At 42.9% G+C, this 18,227-nt stretch overlaps 1 protein-coding gene across 1 annotated transcript; it reads right to left on the bottom strand.

The window, feature by feature from the left end:
* Nucleotides 1–7,043: 7,043 nt before the first annotated feature.
* IL12B (interleukin 12B) lies at nucleotides 7,044–17,602 on the bottom strand. The gene is made up of 6 exons (XM_006138088.3): nucleotides 17,521–17,602; nucleotides 14,929–15,213; nucleotides 13,920–14,040; nucleotides 12,867–13,072; nucleotides 11,195–11,340; nucleotides 7,044–7,166 (listed from the first exon to the last, which is right to left on the bottom strand). Exons 1-6 carry the CDS (start codon nucleotides 17,600–17,602, stop codon nucleotides 7,044–7,046), a joined length of 963 nt encoding a protein of 320 aa, XP_006138150.3.
* Nucleotides 17,603–18,227: the final 625 nt, after the last annotated feature.

Here is an 18,227-nt window from a genome sequence, read left to right as displayed (position 1 = left end):
CTCTTTGTCGACAGAAGCTTTGTCGACAGTATCTGTCGACAAAACTTCTGTCGACAAAAGCCTGTAGTCTAGATGTACCCAAAGATAAACCTCTAGGTGAACAGTTCAATATAGTGTAGCTGACATGTAAATACTTATACTTATTTACATTATATTATTAATGCTTATGTATGTTTTGACTATGCCCTTATAGATTCTGTGACGTGGTGCGGTCACAGATGACCCCCTCGGGGGTGCCACCCGGGGTGCTGACACCGCCACTGCCACTCACCCAGGAGCGGCCCGAGGCCGGCTGCGGCAACTGGTGTCCCAGGCAGGTGGCACAACCCAGTGACATCATCCTTGGGTGCCTGGGCCAGTGACGCTCTAGGCAACTGCCTAGTTCGCCTAGGCTCATGGGCCACCCCTGCACTCGCCTTCCCACTCTCTGGAGCTCCTCACCACACAGCTCCACTGGTATCCCCCAGCCAAGGCCCTGAGCTGAGGTCCCTGCCTCAGCAGAAGCAATACAGACACTGAACCACTTCAGATCCAAGAAGAGTGCAGTTTAGAGCCCAGCATCCTAAGAGAGCACTCCCCAGATGGGATTAGACCCCAAAGAATTAGGTAAGCCCCCTTTAGCAATGAAAGGGGGAATGTGCACACTGGTTGCCCCCCCCCCCCCCCCCCGGTAACAATCGCTTACACTGGGTTTAATAGAAAACAAAAATGGTTTTATTAAACTGAAGCAGTAGGATTTAAGTCATAATAAGTGAAAACAGGCAGAGCAAAGTAGGTTACAAATCAAAAGAAACAAAACTGCTTTGCTAATTCTCCACTGAAACCTCAGTGCAAACTTAAACTCACCCTAAAACCTCTTTTCCAGCAGCCACTCTAAACCAGGGCTGTCTTCCTTCAGGTGCAGCCCAGACCAAAGACCCCGGCCTCTCCTTTCCTATTCCTTTTGTTAAGCAGTTGAGGCCACTCCCTACCAACCACTGCTCACACTTAAGGACAAAAGATTAACAGTGGCTCATCTAGAAGTTGCAGGGAACACCCTCCAAGTCTCCCATTCACACATTTGAAACTCACAAAGTGTTCCCCACTCCATGTGTGTCTAGACTACATGGCTCCGTCAACGGAGTCATGTAGATGAGTTTACGAGACGTAGCAAAATGAAGCGGCGATTTAAATAATTGCTGCTTCATTTACATCAAAATGGCCACCGTGCTGTGCCGATCAGCTGATTGTCGGCACAGCGTGGTAGTCTAGATGGGGATCAGCCGATCCCAGATCCCTTTGTTGTCAGATCCTTTATGCCTCGTCAGATCCTTATACCTTCTAAGGGCTCAGGCACTCCCTCTCATTCTCTGTTTTGTGTGATTGTTTTTTGTCTCCATGTGCAGGTTTTGAGGGCCATGAACTCCTTCCGGGACCCAGTCATGACCAGATTTGCTGCCCTGAGGTTCCCGAAATGCAGTGGAGCCATACATAGGACCCACATTCTGATCTGTGCACCACAACATTGAGCAGCCTAGTATATTAACAGTAAGGGCTACTTCTCCATGGTGCTGCAGGCCCTGCTCGACTACAGTGGACAGTTTACTGACATTTCTGTTGGGTGGTTGGGCAGGGCACACAATGCCTGTGTATTTGGAAACTCAAGCCTCTATGGCAAGCTGGAGGGGGGCACATTCTTCCTCTGTCATGACTTTTCAGTTGAGGACGAGCAGATGCCACTGTGCTGTGTTCTTCCTCATAGAAAGAGGTTTACCACTGTCAGAAAAACCCCTCTGTTCTTTCAAACGACTTTTTGTTGAAAGAATGAGATTGCAGTGTGGATGTAAGTGAAGTTTTTAAAGAAAAATGGCTGTTTTTCTGAAAAAAACTCTGCAGTGTAGACATACCACGTGTAATCCCAGCTATGGTAAAATTAATGGCAAAATTCCCATTGACTTCAACGAGGACAGGGTTTTACCTCTGCTAGATAGATGATGATGAACAAAAGTCAAATCAATCTGAAACACTACAGTAGTGTAGCAAGAGAAGTCTCAAGATCTATATGAGCTTGGTTCCAGTCACAAGTCTGAACACAGAGGCCGATGAACCTGAATGCATCCTGGTAGTAAGTGAACATAAGGACAGACATACTTGTTCAGATAAGTGGTCCATCCAGTCCAGTATCCTTATCTTCTGCCAGCGGCCCGGCCAAGTGTCTCAGAGGGAATGAACAGAACAGGGTAATTGTTGGGTGATCTATCCCCAGTTGTCCACTCATAGCTTTTGGTAGGTTGAGGCTTAGAACACCCAGAACATGGGGTTGCATCATTGACCATCTTGGTTAATAGCCACTGATGGACTGATTCTCCATTTAATTATTTTTTCAACCCTGTCAGACATTTGACCTTTACAACATCCTCTGGCAACACATTTCACAGCATGACTGTGCATTGTATGAAGAAGTGCTTCCTTTGCTTTGTTTTAAACTGTTTGCATTTTGTGTTAGGAGAGTAAGTGTGTTACTAACCATTTATACTAAAAGACTGCAAATACACCAAGCATTTTTTCAAATACATTTTAGTTCATTTGCGGAAGAAAAATGTACAAGCAGAACTTAAAATTAATATTAGTAACAAAAGGAAAATATAAGCCCTCAACATCAATAAAAATTAGTTACATGTGAAATTCTTAGCAACCAATTTCTGAAATATCAGCTGCTCCCATTTCAGTGTATGAATATTTTAAATCATCATTCATTTCAAACAGAAAAAACTAAGCATGTGCACAAATGGAGTCCTAGCACTTCAACAGGCTTTCGAAGAGGCCTTACGTGAGATGAATAGAGCACATGATTATATTTTTCCTGAATCGGGGCCTTACACAGTAAGGCTGTGTCTACATTGGCATGATTTTGCACAAAAGCACCTGCTTTTGCGCAAAAACTTGCTGCCTGTCTTCACTGGCGGGGAGTTCTTGTGCAGGAACACTGACGTTCTAATGTGTGAAATCAGGGCTTCTTGTGCAAGAACTATGATGCTCCTGCTCAGGAATAAGTCCTCTTGAGCAACTGTTCTTGCGCAAGAGGCCAGAGTAGACAGGCAACTGTTCTTGCGCAAGAAAGCCTGTGGCTAAAATGGCCATCGGAGCTTTCTTGCACAAGAGAGCATCTACACTGGCACGGATGCTTTTGCGCAAGCATGCTGTAAGAGAAACATGTAATGCAACTGACTAAATGCAACAGCTAATACTGAAAGTACTATAAGATTTTATTATTTTCCCCTCCAGATCTGCCATCAGTTTGGATGCTGGATGTGGCATGTTAAATGTAATAATATACAGCTGCTTTGTGCAGACAATGCATTCCATGAGAAGATATTTTTAATTTAAATACACCAGTAAATTTTATAAATAATAAATACATATATAACAAAAATGGCCCTCACAATGTCACTTTCTTTATAAATTAACACACTAAAATATTCATCAAATAAACACCATCATGTGACATTGCAAAATTTGTATCAAGCAAATAAATAAATAAATAAAGACATAAATAAATACATAAATATAAGATGCAATATTATAATACATAGAAAAGCATGATAGCTGACTATTTCAGTATAGCAAAATGCTAATTTGACCTGGTGTGTGCCATAGGCACCACTTAAATCTTGGGAACATACAAGAGCTGGGTCAATCACTGTCATCATATTAATCTAGTACAAAAAATATATGTGCCATGACTTCCTAATACATTTCAGAAGCAGTTTTTCCTCCCATCCATGTTTTACATCTTGTCCTTTGTCTGTTTCATTTTCTTCGGGAGTGAGGGGGCTTTCCTTCAGCCATTTCCCTGAAATCTCTTACTGATTACTAAAAAGTAAGACAAAGAAGACTGAGACAAAAATAATCTTTACATTCCCCAGACACATATTTTCAGTTCACTTCCCATTACATTTATGCCAGCCTATCTCCACTGCTGAAACACCATGGCCCCAGTTCTGCAAAGTGCACAGAGCCAGTTTTTCAAAGGTGTTTAGGGTGCAAAAAGATGCAGGTAGATGCCTAGTAGGATTTTTCAATGCACCTAAGTAGGGAAGGCACTTATCTCCCAGTAATGTCATTGATTTCAATGAAAGTTAGGCAACTTACACTCTGTGGTGCGTGGCAATGTTTTTAGAAGTGCCTATCAGTATCTTAAGCTACCTAAACACCTTTGAAAATCTGGCCCAGGACCAGTGTAATTTTATTTATTTAAATTTAGTGGGATTATTTACGTGGTCAAAGTTACAAATGTAATAACATGCTGTGCAGAAGTGTGGGCATGAACACCTTGAAGTCCAGGTGTTTTTTGAAAGAATTTTTCAAAGAATTTTTCCATTTTTTCCCAGTCTGCCCTATTTTGTCCATGGAAGAAGTCACCAATGCAATGTCTGTGCCTGCCTCAGAAAAGACAACGGTATTGATTTCTATTTTGAGCACCAAAAGGGTATTATCTGGAGAAATAATTAAAACTAGAATCAAACCAATGCGATAGCTTTCTTTGATAGGATAATGAGTCTTGTGGCTAAGGGAGAAGCAGTGGACGTGGTATATCTAAACTTTAGTAAGGCATTTGATACGGTCTCGCATTGACATTCTGATCAATAAACTAGGGAAATACAACTTAGATGGGGCTACTATAAGCTGCATGCATAACTGATTGGATAACCATTCTCAGAGAGTTGTTATTAACGGTTCCTAGCCATGCTGGAAGGGCATAACATATGAGGGTCTGTTTTGGGCCGGTTTCTGTTCAATATCTTCATTTACAATTTAGATATTGGCATGGAGAGTACACTTATTAAGTTTGCAGATGATATCAACCTGGGAGGGGATGCTTTGAAGGACAGGGTCATAATTCAAAATGATCTGGACAACCTGGAGATATGGTCTGAGGTAAATATGATGAAGTTTAATAAGGACAAATGCAAAATACTCCACTTAGGAAGGAACAATCAGTTTCACACACTCAGAATAGGAAGTGACTGTCTAGGAAGGAGTACTGCAGAAAGGGATATAGGGGTCATAGTGGACCACAAGATATACTAAATATGAGTCAACAGTGTGAAACTGTTGCAAAAAAAGCAAACACGATTCTGGAATGCATTAACAGGAGTGATGTAAGCAAGACACGAGAAGTCATTCTTCCGCTCTACTCTGCACTGATTAGACCTCATTTGGAGTACTGTGTCCAGTTCTGGGCACCACATTTCAAGAAAGATGTGAAGAAATTGGAGAAGGTCAAGAGAAGAGCAACAAAAATAATTAAAGGTCTAGAAACCATGAGCTATGAGGGAAGACTGAAGGAATTGGGTTTGTTAAGTATGGAAAAGAGGAGTCTGAAAGGGGACATAATAGCGGTTTTCAGGTGCTACAAGAAGGAGGGAGGGGGGAAATAGTTTTGCTTGGCCTCTGAGGATAGGACAAGAAGCAATGGTCTTAAATTACACCAAGGGAGGGTTAGGCTGAACATTAGGAAAAAGTTCCAAATTGTCAGGGTGCTCAAACACTGGAATAAATTATCTACAGAGGTTATGGAATCTCCATCACTGGAGATATTTAAGAACAGGTTGGATAGACATCTATCAGGGATGATATTGACAGTATTTGGACCTGCTGTGAGGGCAAGGGACAGGAATTGATGATCTCTATGGGTACGTCTAAAGTACATGGCTCCGTCGACGGAGCCATGTAGATTTGTTGTTTTGGCAAAGGCAAATGAAGCCGCGATTTAAATGATCGCGGCTTCATTTAAATTTACATGGCTGCCGCGCTGAGCCGACAAACAGCTGATCAGCTGTTTGTCTGCTCAGCGCGCTAGTCTGGACACTCCCCTGCCGACATCAAAGCCCTTTGCCGGCAGCCCCGGTAAACCTTATCCCATGAGGAATAACGGGGCTGCCGACAAAGGGCTTTGATGTCGGCAGGGGAGCATCCAGACTAGCGCGCTGAGCGGACAAACAACTGATCAGCTGTTTGTCAGCTCAGCGCGGCAGCCATGTAAATTTAAATGAAGCCGCGATCATTTAAATCGCGGCTTCATTTGCCTTTGCCTATGTGTCTAATCTACATGCCTCTGACGACAGAGGCATGTAGTCTAGACACAGCCTAGAGGTCCCTTCCAGTTCTAGTGTTTTATGATTCCCCTTACACATTCAAGAAACTCTATTTCAGTGTCTCCCTAGGGCTGGGAGACTCTCCACTAATTAACCCAAAAGAACTAGATTAAAACAGCTTGTCTGTGACACAAACCAGTTCACCTTGGATATATAGCTTGATCCAGTGCAGTCTCTTACACCTTGGCTGTGTCTACACTGGCAAGATTTTGCACAAAAGCAGTTGCTTTTGCACAAAATCTTGCCACCTGTCTACATTGGCCGCGAGTACTTGCGCAAGAACACTGACGTTCTAATGTATAAAATCAGTGCTTCTTGTGCAAATACTCTGATGCTCCCACTCAGGGATAAGCCCTCTTGTGCAACTGTTCTTGCGCAAGAGGCCAGTGTAGACAGGCAATGTTAATTTTTTGTGTAAGAAAGCCCAATGGAAAGCCACATCTCTTGCACAAAAGCACATGCCAGTGTAGACGCTCTCTTGTGCAAATACTTTTAACGCAAAAACTCTTGCGTTAAAAGTATTTGTGCAAAATCATGCCAGTGTAGACGTAGCTTGTGTATAGACCAGTCATTAGAGGGAGGAAAAGATCAACATTCTGTCAGTGTGATAGCAGTTCTATACTCTTACCAGATACTTCACTGATGACACAGTACAAATACTAACCAGGCAGAGAGAACTTTTAATGACTGGTGGTTCCAAGTGAGAACTAGATACATGTTTCCTGTCTAGTATAAATGAATTATAAATATTTCTCAAGGGCTTTGTTCCCTTAAAGATATTTCAAGAAACAGAAGTAGTAAGGGCTAATAAAATCTACTATTTAAGAAAAATAAGCCACATAGACCCATTTCCTTCCACAAAGCCAAAAGTCAATTCTGCTACTGTGATAAATGATGCAGTGAGCTTTACCTGCAAAGTTTCCAGTCACTCCAAGATGAATTGTAATACTGATCTCTGGCCTGGACATAGATCTTGTCAAACTTGCTTGTCTTTGACAAATGAATGAACTGTTCATCAGTATCATAAAACTATGGACAAAAACACAGTTCATTAAAAAGACTGTAAGAAGTTAAGCAATAGTTACTCAAACATCAAGTTAACATTTAGTTGATCTTGTTACAAAAATGAAAATATGCTCATAGAAGTTATTGCTGCTGTACCAAAGCATAGAGGAAGTAGAATTAAACTGATTTGAAATACCCTTGTATGCCCTTTCATAGTGTGATTTCCATTGGTGTACATGCTATAAAGAGCACTTGTAAAGCTAGTCTACACTATTTATATTTTTAATGAGGCATTTCCTCAGTGCCAAAGAACCATTACGAAGGAGATGGCTCCATCTGCTGGCATTCTCTTTCTTCATGTTTTACTTGATAAAGTGATCTTTTAACACATTAGGTCTGGTGATGAATTGGAATAAGTAAGTATCATATAAATTGTTTTATTTTCTGTTATAAGTTTTGGCAAATGTCAATCAGAATGTGGGGATAAAAGCAGGCATAGATCCATACTTATGTACCCACATGGATATTATCTTATTAACATTTTGGACTTAGGATTCTATTGTAAAGTGATGTTAATGGAAATGTATGGATGGGCCCTCAGTTTCTTTACCATTCTTTTTAATTTTAATATTCAATTTTTATTTCTTTGACTATTTTATATAATTGGATTTTATTTTATGCTTCTATATTATAGATTTATGTATATTTCCTGATGAATTATTCCTGAGTGAATTCATAGCTACAAGTGTATTTCACTATTTTTTATGTAAAGTAAATCCTTGTTTACAGTAAAAGAAAGTCCCTATCTGGATACAGCAGAGCTATGGTTCAGGTCCAGGACTAGTAGTCAGAAGATGTAGGGGTCCTTTCCTAGCTTTTCTGCTGGTTTCTGGAGCCACTGTGGACAAGTTACCACATTGTTGTTGATGAACTTGCATAGCTGTATTAGCAATGGAAAGAAAACTGTTTTTTGACTTCTTAAAAATTAATATTAGGGCTTAAATCCACTACCAAGAGATGGATGCTATGGTAATCTATCCAGATGGGGTCTATTTAGCAGGCCTTGTAAAGACATGCTTAACAGACCACAGCAATCTTTCCCATCAATTGTAATACTCCACCAGGATAAGAAGCTTACAATAAGTCGAAAGGAGATTTTCTCTCATCGACCTAGCACCATGTAAACACAAGTTGATCTAAGCTATGTTGACCTGACCTTACTTAATAATGTGCTGCTGGAAATTGGCAAAGACTAAAACATCCTTCAATCTCTCAGGGAGTGTGAGAGCATGAGTTTTTTTTTTTAAATCTGTTAGCAAGAGCTCTTGTGTGCAAATTGACATGCGACCCAATATGGCAGAAATTAGGCTGCCTTTGTACCTGGTGTAGGAAAATGTTGTGGATTTTCCCCAGCTCATGATCCATTAAGCAGAATAATCCTGAGGCAATAGATACCTTCTTCTCATGCTAACATGACTGTACAATGCTGGGTACATAGACATGCGCAGAGGGTGTGTTGGGTGTGCACACCCTAATATCTTCGGCTGGCTAGCAGCTGTTGAAGGAGGAGGGGGATTTGAGACGGGGTATCACAGCCCGTCACTTTCCCCGTGGCCATCTCCGGGGCGCTTTGGGGCAGAGAGTGTGTGTGTGTGGCGGAAGCATCTGGGGCCGGATCAAAGACACCAGTCCGAACCATTTTTTTGCCCCAAGCCCCACCCGGCCCAGCAGCACCATGTGGCCACCTTTCTGTGGATGGGGGTGTCTCCGCCCAGCCCGGCCCGACAGCACTGCGCGGCACCCCTTCTGCCCCTGGGGCCACGGCCCTGGCCCTGGCCCCGCCCATCTTGGCACCACAGCATGGTGCCCCTTAAAGTGAGGCATCCCAGGCTAAGGCCCAGCCCGCCTGTAGCTTGGGCTGGCTCTGACTCCAGCCCGGCAAGCTGGAAAGCAGAAGCCGGCTTAGCCTAAGGTAAGGGAAAGAGAAAGAGAAAGGGAGAGGGGGAAAATAGGCAGGGGTGGGAGAGGAAGAGGCCTGTGCTGAGGGGAGGAGGGCAGGTCAGGAGAAGAAAAGGGAAAGCACCAAGGGACAGGGTGGAGGAGAGATAAATGCCAGGGGGCCAAGTGGAGACAATGAGGAAAAGGGCAGGAGGGGAGGTGTCAGTGGGAGGGGGGACAGGGTGATGCTGGGAGAGGAGAGGGGAAGGGCATTGGAGGTTTGAGGGGGAGGAGGAGGTGCTGGGAGAAGGCTTGAAAGAAGGGGTGGGCATGAGGAAGGCAGGGATGGAGCAAGACATGTGAGGGGACAGGGGCATGAGGGGAATGGGGGCAGAGGGGAAAGAGGCAGTGGGAAAAAGAGGGCAAAGGGGGAAGAGGCAGTGAGGGAAGGGGAAGCACCAGGAGGGTACAGGGCTAAGGGAAGTTGCAGGTGCCAGGGGATTCTGGGGTGAAGCAGAAGGGCAGACACCTGCAGGGGAGGGACAAGCACCAGAGGAGAGGCAAGGCAGGTGTGCAGAGGGAGGTGTTAGGAGAGGGGATCAGAAGGGGTAGCTCACATGATCAGAGTGGGGCTACTGGAGGAGTGGGTACAGGGGAGAGAGAAGGGCTGATGGAGGGGGCCAGGTCTCAGGAAGGCTGAGGACAGTGAGAAGAGCAGGAGTCAGGAGAGCAGAGGAGGGTGAGGGGTTGGGGGGCAGCAGGCACGAGGGGAGATGATGGAGCAAGGGGAGATTTGGCAGTAGAAGGAAAAGGTAGCAGTTTATAAGATGTTTATTAATAACAGTGGCACATCCAAACAAGCCACATGAACTCAGTACTGGTACACAACACAAAATTCATTCTGCTCATGGGAGGAAACTCTTAAAGGGAAAACTTCCCCAGCCTCTCTGCCTCTGAGTTAATGTCACACACATTGAGTTAATGCAACTGCAGGATAGTTGCATAAGGGGGGTTTGGTGGGAGCCAAACTAATTCCTATTGGTAGGAGGATGGTGGGAAAAGACCTTGGGGGGGGGGTCACATGACACCTTTTACTTCTGGTCATGTGTCCATCTTGCACCGAGAGTGTTACCTCTAGAGGTGTGGACAATGGGAGTCGGGGTGTGGCCAATGGGGGTCAGGGGCATGGCTAATGGGGGTCACAGTACATTTTAAAAAAATTCTTCGGGTGCACACCCTAATGAAATGTGCTGCGCACGCCTATGGCTGGGTGTATATTGTTTTTTACTCTACCCTCCACTTTACTACCAAGATCCACTCTTCTCCAGTTGATATGGTATATTAGTATATAGTATATTGGCACAATCTTAAAATAGAGCACTTACTTTGATTGTGTTTCATAGTCAGAAAGATCCCTGACTCTGAGACCCAAAATGTGGGCAAATAGCGAAGACATAATAGAAATGATTATCTTTCATGTGTAGGGAAATGGGTCATATCAGGGTGACTTCTGTGGTGTTCTTTAGAAAATATGTCAATAGTAGACTTATTTATTTATGTTATGTTAGCATTTAGATACCTTGGCTAGGCTAGAGTTCCAGAAACATTGCACAGATGTACAGTTTACAAGAGACCTTGCTGCAAAAATCTTACAACATAACAACTGGATGAAGTAAATAGATGGGCAGGAAGAGTAAAAGAGGAAAGAATAACAGAGATAACAGAATGGCACCTTCAAGAGTTATTATAATAACTTCTAGGCCACAAGCACATGACTGAGATTGGTAATTAAAGGCCATGGAGATGTTTCTATGGAAATATATTACTAAATACTAAGAATATCCTACAATAACCAAGTGCTTTTACAGCGGGTCCCAAAGCATTATCCAAACTACAGCCCTCCAGTCCTTATTGAGATCAATAGGTAATCTGAGTTAGGATAGCAGAACTGGTTCAGATACATACAGTAATCATTGAACCTGCCATTGAAATAATCAGACATTCAACCCATGTTACTTGGATGCTACTGTGTTGATGAACAGAGATGTGGGACAAGTTCTTAAAAGAATGCATGACACACATTCAGAGTAATGAGAGCTCCCTGTTACAAATACCTTGTTTTTTTGAGGTGTTGACTCTTCAGCATTGACTTTAAATGTCAAAGGGAAATAAGACTCTGGTATGTTCCATGTTCTGGGGTATTTCCATGTCACTGTGCCATTTTTTACCACATACTCGCACTCGGGAGGGTCAGGTTTTACTTTAAGAGAAAATAAGGACAGCATTAGCATGAAATAACTACATAGCATCAGCTGTTTGTACTTTATTAGTACTAATTATTAAGTTAAACAACGGTTGGAAACCATAGCAATTTAGGCTAAGATTGTGCTTGAGGGTTAGGAACCATATTGTATCCTCCTATGGAAGAGGGATCGTGGTCACACAGTTCCTCTTATGTGAGACTCTTCAAGGATGACAAGATTTGGAGAGCTGCAGAAGGCAAAGGGAAGGGACTGAGCCTCAAACTCTGTGGATGTATAGAATGCACAGGGAAGGAAAGTGTTAATTTGGCAGCATGGCTGCTTCTCTGGCATGCTGAACAACTTCCCTTTCCCTCATGGTAGCATGAAGACCTCAGGAGCAACTTTCCCATCAAGCTGTCTGTTTTTGTGTGCTCAGCATCCCTCTCTCCTTTGAGGTATTGATATGCAGAAGTTAGGGTCACCAGATGTCCCAATTTTATAGGGACAGTCCTGATATTCAGGGCTTTGTGTAGAATAGGCCCCTATTCCGCACAACCATGTCCTGATTTTTAATGCTTTCTATCTGGTCACCTGAGCAAGAGTGGGTATCTGGAGTTTGTACTGTTCCAAGCACCATGCAGGTATTTACTGGGAAATCTGTTCTTTTCAGAGGGAAGCGTATCCAAAGAGCGATTGGTTTCTGGTTCTGTTCTTTGCTTTCCTCTGCCTGGACCTTCTACTACTCTGGAACTCTCAATCCATGGAAAGGACTAGAGGGGATCCCGTGAAAACTATGATGGGGCATATTCCAGAGAGACATTGCTTCTCCACGTCCTCAGCCAAAAGGCACTAACTTTTGTTTCTGCTGGTGGATGCTTTGGAGTGAGGGTGGGAGGTGGGATGAGGTATAGCACAGGTGGAGGCTCAGGGGAAGGAAGTGCACCAGAGGCGGGAAAAGGCTCAGTATAGATGGGGCTATGGGGGAAGATGCCAAGAAGGGACAAGGCCTCTGGGTGGGGCACAGGCAGGGCCATAGTCCAGCCACTGGTGACTCCCTCACTTCTTAGGAATTTCTGGCCATGGTGCTCCAGCATGCCTCCACAGAGAGGTGCACCTGCATCCAGTATTTCTAGCCCTGTTCAAACCACTTACACCTACTGTCCAGGCTGTGGCAAATGGATGCTGACACTCCCTATTTTTTTTACTGGGTGCTTGAGCTACCGAGCATCTATGAAGTTGACACCCATGCTCTACCGTCTTCCTGGTTTCTGCCAAGTTTTGTTCTCTTTTACTCCAGTAAGGGGAGGGATGCCTACAGGCCTAGTAAGCAGTTATAGTGGGGTGGGTGTTAATCACTCTTAGCCCTCAGGTGAGGTCAGAGGCACACAGATGACATAGAAATAGTGTGGGGAAGCCAGTACTGTTGGAACAGTAAAGTCACCAATCTTCACTATTGTCCCTAAACACCCATTTACTCAGGATCACTGAATCCAGTACAAACTTTACACACTTAAACATAAAAGCTGATATCTGATCCACTCACTGATATCTCGGATGAAGAAGCTGCTGGTGCAGTTGTCATATTGTGTCTCATCAATAACTTCCAGGAACATCTCAGTGGGCTGATGCTCCTCAGCAAATGGGCAGTGATTGATTTTCTGACAACTGACTGTGTACGTTGTCTCTAATTCATGGCGTTGAGGCACAGGGCTTCCACAGATGACATTTCCAGAAACATCCTCTTGAGATCTGAATTCAAAGCAGGGAGTGATAATGGAAATGCTGAAGAGCTCTGAATAAAGTGTTGCTTATGGATGCTTTGGAGGACACTGTCTCGTCTGGGTTCTGGGCATACACTAGAGACAGTGTGTGTCATTCTCTTCCTTAATGATACTATTTATTGACTAGTGTGAAAGATCTAATGTCTAACTTTACTCTTCAGCCTTTTCCCCAAAACTCAGCTGGTTCCACATGTTTCCATTAACAAATGACACCACACAGTGTTACCAGAATGTGACTGTATTCTTGCATCCAGCAAATTATGCTTTTCTGTTATTTCCTCTTTTAACAAATAAAAATAACACAGTGCCAGAGCACTCCCTGCCTTGGAGAAACCCATTGGAGGTGGTGGTGGGAGATAGGAAATCCCCGAGAGGTTTTCCTTATAGTGAAATCCTCAGGGTTCTACAAAACATTCCCTTGAGAGGGAGAATGCTTGCCCCCCTCCTCAATCCCACTGAGCAAGGGGGAGAGATGGACCCTGAAAGAAGATTTGTTTCTATGTCTGGTTGAAATTCCTTTCCTTCTCGCCTGCAGCTTTACTGCCTGAGTCACTCTGTGGCTGCATTACAGCATCTGCAGAGAAGATCCAAAGGAAGTTGATTATACTGCCATGCAGTAATTCAGGGGGACTGTCCCACAGAAGATGTCCAATGTGCTGGTCCACATCCTCAAATTAAGATCGTGGCCTTCCCCCTGCCCAGTTCATGTGGTAGGCAGCCAATCAGTCTTTAGAGTACCTCTGCTACATGGTGTCAAAGGGGTATTCTGGCCTTATTATGTTAATGAAGTGTTTAAGGAAAGTACAAGCTCTTACCCTTTTAGACTTTTGATTGTGAACTGCACATTTGGACTCTCATTTTCTGTCTTCCATGAACATACGAAAATCCCTGAATAATTCTTTGCCTCACATTTTAAAAATGTCATGTTGTTTGGTTCTGGATTGGAAGAAAGAGGAAAATTGATTTTAAAAAAATTATCAAACCAGTAAAATAGTAACGCTATAAATCCCTTATGGCAGATAGTGACTCCATTCCCAGGAAGACAATGCACGGTATACACATCAGCTGGACAGTGGCTAGAAGTTTGCTGGTATCCAAAAGTGACACTTAGGAATTATGTTTTTCTCAGAGTTAATTCACTTCATTTATATGTTTTATTTTTTAGGATATTTTCCAAATATTAAAAAAGCAAACCACATATTTTCAGCAAAGCATTTCCTTTCTCTGTCTATTAGATTGTTCACCATTCTGTTTGTGACACATTTCAAAGATGGTTTTATAATGCTCGGGGTAGGAATCATGACTATGGATGAAAAGATTCCTTCTTTCTAACACTGTTTAGTGGCCCCAAAAGGAAGACAATAAGATGATAGCTTTCTTTGGGAGAGGTCAAAGGGGAAGAAGAGTCATTCCCCCTCATGCTGTGAAGTTGTTCCTCAGTTGCTGCTCCAGGGGCTTGAGTAGCCTTAGCATTTTGTTGCATAGAGGAAGAATCTAAAGATTCTTGTAATGTCACAGTCTCAACTCATCCTTTGTGACAGCATGTAGGAACCCCATGTACAGCTGTACTTCCCAAATCCTGCTCCTGTATTACATAGCAGATCTGCCTAGTTCTGCCATAGGTGGGGGCCTCTCCACCCATGTAGGAGAGGACATTCTTTGCCTCCTCATAGCTGAGCTGCACTTTGAAGATGTACTATGCTAAAGACTAATCCACGTCATTAATCATGCACTGTGCTCCTTTCCAGTGAGTTTTCCTTTTTTTGGTGATGCTATGGCACATACTATACATGGAAATGACAGCACACTGTCTCAGTACCTTACCTTTAAAACTTTTTAGAATCCACTTCGATATTTGTCTGCTCGAGTCTTTTTTAGTAATAAGGAAAAAATAGTAATTTAAAATCTCATCGGTATCACTTTTCTGACAGGTGTAGTTGCCAGCATCTGGGAATTCCTTTACTGAAATGGTTAGGGTCTTGCCAGTTGCTATTCTTTCCTCATCCTTCATCCAGTAGACAGACATAGCTTGCTCTTCAGATATATTGCAGGTGAGGTCTACTTCTTCAGGCGGTGCTTCCTGCGTCCACTCTGACTCTATGACATAAACTATAAGGAAATAAATGTTGAGTGTTAGTCATGAGTAAAGTGCTGGTAAAATCAAGCCACATCTTAGGCCCAGCACTGCTGTCCATGAAACTACTGGCAAAATACCACTGGCGTAGATAAGAATTTCTGGCAAGATTTCCAGGTTTCAAATGTAAATACGAAATGCATATGAAACGTCATGAGCAACCAGTGTTATCTGTGCTGTCTCAGAGAATTTGTCATAAGCACAACCCTGCAAAGCATTTCACAGAGAGGGAAAACAAGGCCCAGAGGCCCAGGCATTCCCCCCTACATATGCTTAAAGCCCACTGGCTTTAAACATGACTACGCATGAGCTAAAAATGAAGAACATGCTTAAATACTTTCCATGATCCAGGTTTAAAACCCAAAGGCCAAATCCTACCCACCTTATTCCTGCAAGGAGCCCACTGACATCAGTGGAACTCCTCGGATAAGTAGATTACTGGATCTCAGTCTTTTGCTCACAGAATGAGGGGTAAAATATCTCTGCAGCATTGTATTCTCCTTCTGGGTTCCCTGGAGAGCTCTCTGCAGTGTGATGGAAAGGGGACAAATGGGCAAGCCAGGAGCATATCTTGCCTCCTCCAAAAGTCCCACAACCTGATACTGCATTGTTTCCTGCAGAAAGTCTGGCAGCTCTTGCAGCATGGTCTCAATGAAGTGGCTGCTAGGAGACAGATGATTCCAGAGCAGAGGTACAGGGCCTCCAACAATTAGTCATGATCCTTTGAATATTCTCCAGTCACTCTATGGAGCCCTTCGCTCCACACAGTGAGAAACTCTCCTTTATGAAACAACGGAGTAAAACTTTGTTAAGCAATCTTTGTGACTTTTTCTTCCTTTAATCCTGCTCTTGCTAGGTTTTTCCAGATGGTGGAAGGCAGCAGTTAAGGCCACACATATGTGTAAATGAATTGCTCAGGGGCAGACTGAAGGTAGAAATCAAGACTCTTCTTCATCCTTACCAAAGTTAAGAGCCTTTATTTGCACTTTCACTGACACCAGTTCTACAAATATAGCCATTGCCCCATATAACCTGTCTACCTTTTCTCTTCTGCCACTGACACATGAGCCTCGGTTGCCATTAGTGTCCACTAGGTTTGTGAGTTTCCCAGTGTGTGAGTACATTTACTGCAGATTTACAAAGCACCACAACCAGTGCCTTTTTTGTTAAAAATAAAAGGTCCTGGTACTCCAGGGGAAAAGTTGTTGAGCTCTGACTGGAGGTGGTGGTACTGCGTATCAGGCAGTACTGTCACAAAAAAGCACTGCCCACAACTGCACTTAGAAGTGCACCACTCAGGCTGGAAGGAAACATCAGTTTCAGCAACTAACCAAGAGAGCTTTGCAGTAGGAGATTTCCAAATGGATGGCTTTAAACCAAATAACACTGCTAACTATAGGACACTGAATCTCATCACAACAGACCGTGTAGACTGCTTATTAAAGACATGAATGTCAGTATACAAGCTAGGGTTTTCCAATCTGCCTGTGGGTATCAGGAAGCAGAGGCACTAGGAAATGCCAGAGAGGTACTAAGACATACATTTGTAGTTTCTATGTAGTGGTAGACACACTTGTAGTTTAAAGTGCCCCTAATATTGCTTAGGGACACTACGACTTATTATTATGACCTAAAGCTATCAGCAGAAGTTGTTGAAATAATCATTACAAATAATATTCCTTACAGCAAGACCATTTTGCACCTTGAGAAGTCCCAATGAAGTCAATGGGGATGCTTGTGGACTACGGTGCTTGTCAGCATGAATCGGGGGATCAAATAAGACCATGGAAATTTAGCTCCATTCTCTGGTAAGTGAATAATACTGTCACTGATTCTTTGAATGAATTCATATTCACAGTTATTTTCTCTGAACACCTTAAATTAAATGTTTTCAGGCATTTTTAAAAAAAAAATGTTCACTTTGACTATTTGCAATTCATTACTTGTTTGTGGGTTGTCACCTAAGTCACAAGATACTGTTTCTGCTTCCTGGTTGCATGACTGAAACTCTTGAAACGGGACAACAATGAATAGGGAATAAGGCAGTTTCTGCTGTGAATTCTCAGATGAATAATCATGTTGCTAAACTTCGTGAAGCTTTTAGGACTCCTGAATCTTTTCCTGAACACCCAGCAATAATCTCAATTCTCATGAAAAATTAAGTATATGACCCCATGAATTATAGCTAATGAAATTCTGCTTTTATTCACAAACACATTTGTGAATACATTGGTTTTAACTGTTCAATCAGTGTTAGTTTTCAGTGAATGAAGATTACTTACCATTCTCCTTCAGTTTCCACTTTGCTTCCAGAAGGATTGCAAGAGAAAATAAAGAAAGTAGGGCAAAGAGTAGATGAGACATCTGTGGAGTGTGGGGAAAAGAATAATTAATAAGCCTGCTTGGATGAAAGGTAGTCATCGGTATTATTGATTGAGCCCCTTATACCTATTAGTGTGCTTAGTAGTAGGCTGTATGAAGAAGACATAGTGCCTGCCTGAAGGAGCCAAGAGACCCCATTCACAACACGCTTAGCTATGCCAATAATCCTTCCTCATGAGAGGAGTCTCATTTAAGTTGATGGAGCTCCTTATAGGAATAAAATGAGTAGGATTTAAAGCCAATGAAGCTGCTTATGTGCTTAATATTAAGCATACACTTAAGAGTTTATTTGGACCAGCATCTTATTCAGCACTTACTCAGGCAAAATTCCTACTGAAGTCTGTATCACATAATTGTTAATAACTATATTTGCAAAAGTGGACAGAACATGTGAGTAGACTGAGGCCTTAAATACATTCCTCTGCACTGTGCTTTTAATAGACAGGGTGAAACTAATACACAACTGTAGTTCTGAATTCTGGAGTTTTGAATTTGCATGTGCAGCATCCATGCAGGGGAGCTACAAAGCTGCCCTATGGTGTGAACTGCTATTCACACGCCCTCTAATCTGAACTAGGTGGCAGTATAGACAAGCCATTGGTCCTTC

This window comes from Pelodiscus sinensis, chromosome 17, assembly GCF_049634645.1.
Source record: "Pelodiscus sinensis isolate JC-2024 chromosome 17, ASM4963464v1, whole genome shotgun sequence".
Lineage (NCBI taxonomy): Eukaryota > Metazoa > Chordata > Testudines > Trionychidae > Pelodiscus > Pelodiscus sinensis.
The sequence above is the reverse complement of the archived record's forward strand: the minus strand, read 5'-3'. Positions and strand labels throughout refer to the sequence as shown.